Source organism: Aegilops tauschii, chromosome 3, assembly GCF_002575655.3.
Source record: "Aegilops tauschii subsp. strangulata cultivar AL8/78 chromosome 3, Aet v6.0, whole genome shotgun sequence".
NCBI classification, from domain to species: Eukaryota; Viridiplantae; Streptophyta; class Magnoliopsida; order Poales; family Poaceae; genus Aegilops; species Aegilops tauschii.
In genome coordinates this window covers 414967293-414977094 of record NC_053037.3, presented here as the reverse complement: position 1 = coordinate 414977094, position 9802 = coordinate 414967293, and the positions used below count along the sequence as shown (strand labels likewise).

The 9802-nt window shown below is 49.2% G+C and overlaps 1 protein-coding gene across 1 annotated transcript; it reads left to right on the top strand.

Annotated features, from left to right (window-relative positions):
* The first annotated feature begins 273 nt into the window (after positions 1-273).
* LOC109743498 (protein BIIDXI) lies at positions 274-7144 on the top strand. Its single transcript, XM_020302594.3, has 4 exons — positions 274-574; positions 5527-5691; positions 5795-6127; positions 6295-7144. Exons 1-4 carry the CDS (start codon positions 481-483, stop codon positions 6885-6887), a joined length of 1185 nt encoding a protein of 394 aa, XP_020158183.1. The 5' UTR covers positions 274-480; the 3' UTR covers positions 6888-7144.
* Positions 7145-9802: the final 2658 nt, after the last annotated feature.

Genomic DNA, 9802 nt, shown 5'->3' with positions numbered 1-9802 from the left:
ACTCATTTTTATTCTTACCGCAAGAAAATAGTACTGTACTAGCAGCACTGTAGCGGTGGCGCAGTTGTTTTGGGTGCTCGACAAAGTGGCACCAAAACGCTGCAAAAAGCTAAAGGCAGGTAGCCTCTAGAGCCCCTATTGACTATTGCCACATTTCTCACCCAGTGCCCCACTGTCCCCACCACCACCAGACCCCATCCCTGTGGAATGAAAATGTAGAAAATAGAGTAACGGGGGTGGCGAGCCAAGCGCCAAAGGAAAGGGAATCCGGGTACCATAAAAGGCAGGGCGTGGGCGGGCGAGCAGGGCAGAAGCAGAGTCTCTTGGCTGCACCCGTCACCGGTTCCCCCATCTTCGTCAGCTTGCAATCTCCACTCACCTCACTCCCACTCCACCTCCCACCTCCCACTCTTCTCCATATCGAGGACGAAAGGGTGAGGAGGGAGCTGGGGGACTAGCTGCTACGCGGAGGAGGAGGAGATGGAGCGAGGGCTCGCATTGCTGGGTCTGGGGCTGGCGCTTCTCCTGCTGGCGCCCTCTCGTCGTCTCGCCTCGGCCGCTCCGGTGGAGGACGGTATGCTAGCTCTTCCGCCCCTTTCTGCTCTCCCCCTTTCTCGACCCATAGATAGCTTTGCTCTCCTCTGTAGTCTGCAACTGCTCATCTCAAGCGATTTCGGCCGTCTTTTAGTGCGGTATTTAGCTGGCGAAATCAGATCTCATCAGTAGTAGAGAAAACCATGGGCCTTGGAGCATTGTGTGCATTAGGAATCACAGATTTTTTTCTTTCTTTTTTGCGGTGGTGAGGAATGAGTGGGTGGACACTAAGTTAAATGAAGCATTTCCCACTACTTTTTAGAGCATCATAAGGTATATACTCCATTGTTGCAAAGTAAGGAGTCCTGAAAGGCGAGCAGAGCGGGACCAACAATATAGTACTAGTTTCGAATACGGTCCGTGCGCGTGCTCTGATACGAATCATTCAGAGTTCAAAGAAGAAAACGTGAAACGCTAGCTGTAATTTCCTTTCGTTTTTGCCATGTCTTGTTATCAGCTCTGAACAGCCAAACAATGTGTGCCAGTGTCCCCGTCTTGCGCCAAAACCTTTCATCCACTGTCGCTATGTTTAGTGCCGTCGCTTCTCATGGCGGATACGAGTTTTCAACTTTGCTTAACAACACCTCCTGCTTCAGTTGAGTTTGCCTCTTGTTTAGTTTACTGCATCTCTGCATGTGCCTTCTCTGAAGAAACATGGGACTAAATAACATGCCATATGTTTATGTATTATTACTTATTAGGCTAGTTTTTGTTTGTTTGTAAATGACCGATAACCCCCAGCCCCAGGTGAGTCTCATATCTTTGTGACAAGGATAAGCCTCCTTTTCCAAAAAAAAAAAAGGTGAGTCTCATATCTTTGTGACAAGGATGTTCTGTGCAAGTGTTTGCTGAAACTGAAAGCACCATGAAGATTCATAAAAAACTTATCCATGAAAAGATAACACGCTTCTTCCATAAAGGACTCATTTCTCTGCATTGTCTCAAGAGGCTCCGTCGACCTTTATTACTGTGCCGACGGCGTCACAGCAAGTCAAACAGATATCACGCGCTGCAGTAAGAAACTGGGATCCAGAGTTCCAGACGGAGCAGCACAGCAGAGCCCAGCGTCCTGCGAAGTGTGTAATGAATGGTCTCGTAGGGTCAAATGGCCTATTCAAAGCGTGGCCGTGGCCGCGAGGGACCGTCCCACATCTTTTTTATTGCCTCCGTGGTACCTTCACCTCCCCAAATTTACGCGTCTTGGTCTGCAATGCATTGCGCTGCCCTAGGTCGCAATGTGCATGGGGCTCCATGTCCATGGTACTACCACGATATTGCTATGGTCGATAGGCCGGGTTTGGTGGATGTCTCCCTCGCCCTCACCGCATAAAGATGGCCGAGCGTGGTCACTCACATGGCTCATGGCTGGCCGTCCTTGTGAGAACAGTGACGCGTAATCAAGGTGGCCTCAGTACTAGCACCAGTATAGTAGTACTGCCTCCCATGAATTGCCTCGGGTGTACAATGGAAAAAATTAGAGGTAATAGCACCAGCAGTCCTTGAACTTGTTCAGGATGTGATGATCTAGTCTAAAACTTGCAAAAGCCAACTATTGCATCCCACAACTTGCACCCAATGTGCAAATTTAGTCCTAGCCTGACGACAAGTGGAGCCTAGTCAGCAGAGCCGGTCAGTGCAGCACATTTTGCAATTACCCCCCTGGCCTATTCACTAATCAACCCGGACTACACCGCACTTTTGCTGTTACCTCTTTCTGTAATAAGGATGTTGGCAAACAGAGATGACCACCGCGCAAGATGATAAAAGCAACAGAATGCAGGATTTGATTCGGATTTGACACAAGAATGGGGACAGAAAAAGTAACACCCCTGTGCAGAGCAAATCGCGGAATTTCAAGCTAGCCAGGGTCAGGGAATCGGCAAAGGCTCTGAAGGAGAGGAAGTGCAGATTTTTACTGCTGACCGAAACTGCCAAGGCTTTCGACACGGTCCCTTGGCAATTCCTTTTGGATGCGCTGCGAAAAATCGGCGTCAGGCACAAGTGGTGCTCCTGGATGTTGTTCGCTTGCCCATACATTCTGCAGGCAAATTTCTGCTGGATATTTTTGGAAGCTCCACTATCTACGATACAAACTTGGTAAGAACTCGATCTCACCTATCCTTTGGAGATGATGAGATCATGGCCTTCAGTAACATTCTAAATTGTCCAAACTCACCTCTCCCTAAGTACCTGGGCTTGCCGCTTCGTTTGAGCAAGTTACGAATATAAGACTGACAGAGGAAGACTTGACATTCAGAGGAAGATTGAGTCCTTGGCCTACATGTTTTCTCTATCAAAGCGATCGTTTTTCTATTGGTGCAAGCGGTGCTTTCAGCTATCCCGATTTTCCACCTAATGTCCCTGGATCCCCTCCATGGGTTTTCAAAGCAATCTGTTGAAACCGCAGCCCTCTAGCTACCTCTCCTCTCACTCGAACGGAGGTGGAAGAAGAAGAACAGTGCACATAAGATTTTCCGGCCGGCGCACGAACACCGCCACGGGCGCACGAACGCCCCAATCCCTTTCTTCCTTACAGTGGCTACATGGCTACACACGGCTCACGCAACCTGTACAAAGGCAGGGGATTTTTATCCGGTCTAGCACAGACGCATGCACAGCACTAACCCCGGCCACCACGCACGCACGCCTACCGGCCACCTACCTGCTGACTCCTACATGCATGCACGATCTGCATGATCTGCTTGTCCTGCCGCGCACATAGCGCGCCACACTACAAGCACTACACGACCAGCTCAAACAGATTGACTGGCTCCCCGCTACTCCCACTCAGCTGGACGCGGCCACACACCGGCCTCCGGCTTGAGCCTAGACACACGTATGCGGCACACACACGCGCACCTACGCGCCATGCACACACACATGGCTTATTGCCAACACAATCAACATAGTACGAAGATCTTTTCCTATGGAAAGGGACTGAAACCGTTCAAGGTGGACATTTTCTTGTTATCTGGAGGCATGTGTGCCACCCAAAATCGGAAGGTGGTTCGAGGTGGACATTTCCTCTAGAGTGAATCATCAAGCTGATCAAGGCAGAAGCTAGACAGTAGGTTATTGCAAGTTCTGGGTGTTTCACTCCGCCTCCAGCTACACATCTTACCTGAATGTTTAGTGGCAGCTAGGAGAAGACTGCGAGGGCCTAAGATCAAGTTTCTGAATTTATACACTGTCTCTTGTCACCTGGAGCATTGAGTGTGTATGTAGCAGCAGGATTCTTGAGGATAACTACCCACCAGTCCAGTGAATCTTTTACCAACTCACGGCAGATGCAAGGAATTGATTCTTGCTAGTGCTGGGCATCCTCCTCTGTAACTCGTTTGTTTCTTCCTGCTGCATTGAGGTGCCTGCTGGATGTTTATTCAGAAGAAAATAAATAAATGAGAGGATGCTTATAAGCAAAAATTCTGCATCCCAAACATATTCAGAAAACTATGTCAAACAAGACAGGTTTCTTTGAAACAATTAACCGTATCTTTGCATATACAAAGAAAGAATTCTCATTCACTGATACAATTCTCTCCGCTTACAAAAAAAGGAGCATTAGGATAAGGGCCTTTCACTACATCTTCTAGTGATATCTATTAACAAAAAATTTGGGAGGCGCTCAAAAGGACCCGTCCTTTGGCCTGATGACAAGCATATGATCCCAGGGATTGTGTACCTGACTGAATCCAGTCGCTCGAAAGAATGCTGCAATTATTACTTTCGCATGGCCGTTTTTGCAGCACAGCGCAGGCCAACATGAGTACAAAACTGTAAACGTGCTGTGTAGTGCGGGTTGATTAATGAATAGGCCGGGGGGGGGGGGGGGGGGGGGGGTAATTGCAAAATGTGATGCGCTGACCGGCTCTGCTGACTAGGCTCCACTTGTCGTCATCTGATTGGCTAGGACTAAATTTGCACATTGGGTGCAAGTTGTGGGATGCAATAGTTGGCTTTTGCTAGTTTTGGACTAGATCATCACATCCTGGACAAGTTCAAGGACTGCTGGTGCTATTACCTCAAAAAATTAGGATGTGGTTCTGTTTTTAGCACTGTTATAAGTCTTGCGTAAAACTGGACTATCCGATTTTTTTTTCCTTTAAAGGGAAAATATTCAGGCAAGAGGTCCCAAGTATCAACTGTTGGAGGTACAGATTAAAGGAAGACCTAATTCTCCTGAATCACAGAGTGAAGACCAAGTATTTGAACAGCTTCAGTGATTGCATTTCTGCACATCTCTGATGTTGGCAGCCACTAGCTTCTTTCTGACGACATAATGATCAAGGTTCCCCAAAACTGGAGTAGGTTGAGCTGTCTTGCTCATCAGTAGTTTTTGCTTAGCTTTTTCTCCTTCCTGTTTGTAACATACTACTATATTTCTATATGAAAATATTACCTACGGTGTGCGCTTCAAAAAACAAAACTCTTTACTCTAGTGTGACTGCTCTGCTCATTTCACCGTACATGAAGTATAGATTGTGTTTTTACTTATCAGATCTGTCCAATTTATTAGTAGGACTGTGCATTCTTTTAGTACCTATATAGCAAGGGTCCAGCCCATAGTGTACTGTATTATATATATGCGCCAGTGATCGAATTTACTATGGTCCATCCTATACAGCCTCGTACAGCTGCATATTGTACATTCTTTTAGCATCTATGTGATAAATACGAGTACTATGGTTTTGATTGCAGAGCAGTTGGTGTATATCATTTACAGTTGTCACGCAGAGTACATATTCAGTAGAGGTTCCTTAGCATTTGCTGTCTTACTTATCCTCCCTCCGTATCAAAATATAAGACGTCTTTTGACACTATCATAGTGTCAAAAAACATTGTATATTTTGGTACATAGGGAGTAATAGTTACTATGATTTGGTATTGATCTGACCATGGCACTAACATGAGCATATGATCCTTGCAAAACAGGCCTGCTCATCAATGGTGATTTCGAGACAGCGCCACCTGGCGGTTTCGTCAAATCTGCTTCAGTTTCCGAGGGCGCAGCGATCCCAAGCTGGACGATCAATGGAACAGTTGAGCTCATTTCCGCAGGCCAGCACCAGGGTGGCATGATCCTTATTGTTCCACAAGGTATCCTCTTGAGCTGCTGTCTCTGAACCATAATCAGTTAACACCCGAGTTCATTTGGTATGTGGTGCATGTGTTTAAACATTTGGGTTTGATTTGATGGCAGGGGATCATGCTGTGCGGCTAGGGAATGATGCAGGCATTGGGCAGGTGGTGCAGGTTGAGAAGGGCTCAGAGTACGCGATCACATTCAGTGCCGCCCGGACCTGCGCGCAGCTGGAGTCACTGAACATCTCCGCTGGGAGCGTTTCGCAGACCGTCGACTTGCAGACACTGTACAGCATAGAAGGCTGGGATGCATATGCACTGGCTTTCCAGGCAGTGGATGAGCAGGCCAGCATTGAGTTTAGGAACCCTGGCATGGAGGACGACCCGACCTGCGGGCCCATCCTCGACAACGTGGCCATCAAGAAGCTCTTCTCCCCCGACAAAGCAAAGGGTATAAATACATAACCATAGCACCACAATGAAATTTCTGTAGCGCTGTGCATGCTTTTGGTATACTTATGTTTATCGTTTCTGAAATTCAGAAAGACTTTACACAGGTTAGAAGTGCTCTAGCTCATTGTCCCTGCTTGTGTTCTGTGGTGTCTTTGTTTTGAGCAGAGAACATGGTGATCAATGGAGACTTCGAGGAGGGGCCATGGATGTTTCCAAACACCAGCTTCGGCGTCCTGCTCCCGACGAACCTCGACGAGCAGACGTCGGCCTTGCCAGGGTGGATGATCGAGTCGAACCGCGCAGTCCGCTTCGTCGACTCCGACCAGTACACCGTGCCCCAGGGGAAGCGCGCCATCGAGCTTCTCTCCGGCAAGGAGGGCATCATCTCGCAGATGGTGGAGACGACCCCTCAGAAGGCGTACACCCTGACGTTCACGCTCGGCTCGGCAGGCGATTCGTGCCAGCCGCCGATGGCCGTCATGGCGTTCGCCGGCGACCAGGCCCAGAACTTCCACTACGCCCCCATGGGCAACGCCACGAGCCAGGCCGTGAACGTGAACTTCACGGCGCGTGCCGAGAGGACGCGCGTTGCGCTCTACAGCGTCTACTACAACACGAGAAGCGACGACCACAGCTCGCTCTGCGGGCCGGTGATCGACGACGTCCGCGTCTGGGGCTTGAATGGGGCTGCTGGGCTGAAGGCGAGCATTGGGCTGCTTATTGCCATGGCTAGTGTCATCGTTCTCGTGCTGTTCTGATCTTCTGAATATACGTATGTAACCTCCCCTGCAAGGACGAGGAGGCCACTAGTTTTGTTAGCAGTAAGCCTGAGGTTTCTGTGAGATTGATGAGTAATGTGAGCTTAGGCTAAAGCTACCAGTAGCTGTAAGTGGTGGTTTTGTTGCTTTCTTGTGTGATTCAGAAAGTAGCAAGCCATGATGGGATTGCGTGGTAAAATGTGAGATGTAAGAATTGTTCCAACTTCATCTCTTCAATGCATTAGAAAGTTCAGAAATCTTGTCTCTGCTTTTCTTTGGCTTCTTGTCTGAATCTTATTACCTGTGGCAGCGACGAATTTGTAGTGACCAGACAATTTTACTACACTACGTTATGGATGAATTTTTTTTTAGAAGGAGGATCGCCCCTGGTCTCTGCATTATGGACGGTTTTGCCATGCATATTTTTCCAGTCGATCTGCACCTGCAGCCAGTCACTGATGCACAGCTAACAATCATACTTGAATAGTGTTAAACAAATTAGGGTTTGTAACAATACTCGATATCCTTGATGGGTACAGCTGTCATATATTTATAAGAGGGAACCGTACAAATACAGGTTATGTTACAACATGTATATCTAATATATACTTAGTCTAACACCCTCCCTCAATCTTAACTATGTCCTGAAACACTCATAAGGTTAAGATTGCGTCGACATCCTTCAAAAGAAGGCAAGGGCAAGGGTTTAGTGAAAATATCAGCAAGCTGATCCTTAGAAGAACCAAACTTGATCTGAAGGAGCTTCTGAGCAACACGTTCCCTCACAAAATGATAGTCAACTTCGATGTGCTTCGTTCGGGCATGAAACACTGTATTGGATGAAAGGTATGTGGCACTGATGTTATCACATCAAAGGACAGGCCGCTGAGTTGGAGATACCTTCAACTCTCGAAGCAACGACTGCACCCACATGATCTCAGCTTCAGTACTACTCCGAGACACCGTAGCTTGCTTGTGAGCTTGCCAGGCGATCAAGTTAGGTCCAAAGAACACAACATGTCCCCCCGTGGATCGCCGATCATCAGGACTACCAGCCCAATCGGCATCAGAAAATGCTGAGATCAGTCCAGAATATGCAGGCTGAAGATGGAGACCATATGAACCAGTGTGACGAACATAGCGCAAGATGCGCTTAACGGCTGACCAGTGAGAATAACGCGGTGCATGAAGGTACTGGCACACACGGTTTACTGCAAATGATATGTCTGGTCGAGTAATGGGCAAGTACTGCAGCCCACCCACAATGCTGCGGTACTCAGTGGCATCCTCAGGAGAGAGCAAGTCACCAGCAAGAGCTGTCAGTTTGTCTGTGGCAGACATGGGAGTCATAGCAGTCTTGCACTGCAACATACCTGCATGACGTAGGAGATCCTGAGAGTACTTTTCTGAGTAAGAGTCAAGCCACCATCAGAATGAAGAACCTCTAGACCCAGAAAATAGTGCAGTCTCCCAAGATCCTTAACAACAAACTCGGCACCAAGAGAGGACACAAGCCGATCCGTAGCAGCAGCGGACGAACTGACAAGGATGATGTCATCAACATAGACCAGAATGTACATAGTCACCTCAGGTCGCTGAAGAATAAACAGAGACGTGTCCGTTGTAGAAGGGACAAACCCATATGCACGAAGAGCAGCGCCAAGACGGGCATGCCATGCACGCGGGGCCTGCTTCAGACCATAGAGAGCTTTGACAAGGCGGCACAAATGATGTGGCTGAGCAGGATCAACAAAACCTGGCGGCTGACGCATATAAACCTCTTCTTACAGAACTCCATGGAGAAAAGCATTCTGAACGTCAAGCTGTCGAAGCGATCATCCTCGAGTAACAGCCAAGGAGAGAAGAACACGAATAGTAGTTGGTTTAATAACATGACTGAATGTGTCTGCATAATCAATGCCATACCGTTGTTTGAATCCCTTGGCAACCAAGCGTGCCTTGTACCTCTCAATGGAGCCATCAGGATGCTTCTTCACCTTGAATACCCATTTAGAGTCAATGACATTGACACCAGATGAAGGTGGAACGAGACGCCAAGTGTTGTTTCTTTGAAGAGCATGGATCTCCTGCTCCATCGCAGCACGCCAATGTGGGATGCCAAGCGCTGCCTGAAAATGTCGCGGTTCAGTCGTAGGGTCGGTCTCAGCATGCGCCATACAGGCCGCAAGCCACGCGACAGTCCCGTCAGTGCGCATCTTCGGTTGGAAGATGCCACTCTTGCTGCGAGTATGGGGACGCAGGACGGCAGGCGGAGGTGGCGGTGGAGCTGCCACCCCAGAGGAGCCACTGTCCATCAGCGACGAGGAGGACGCGCCTGCGGGCGAGTCAATAAGCGCATCCGGTGGCACGGTCAGGGTCAGCGAAGACAGACCGGGCATGACAGGCGACGACGGACTAGGCGATGAAGATGCAGTGATCGGTGAGGCCGCCGGCCCAGGTGATAGCGCCGCGGGTTCAGCCGGCCCGCCCGATAGCTCCACGGGTTCAGCCGGCCCAGGCGACAGCGAGGCCGCCGACCCAGGCGATGCGGGCGCCCCGTCGGATCCACGTGCATGGGGCATGCACGCGTGATCGACGTCGGGGACAGTCGGCGTAGCGGCGGGGGCAGCCGGCGTAGCAGCAGCTGGCGCAGTTGAGGCCGTATCATCATCAAGAAGCTCAAGTCGAGCACCTCGTCCAGTCCCTGCACCGGCAACAACAGAGGAGAATATGCAGCATTCACAAATTGATCAGGCAAAACTGAAAAAGAGTGCAACTCGGTGACGGGAGTATCGGTGGGTGATGTGAGCGTGGAAAACGGGAAGACAGTCTCATCGAACACAACATCACGGGAAATGTAAACACGATTCGTCGGAATGTGAAGACACTTGTAACCTTCGTGGAGAGGACTGTAC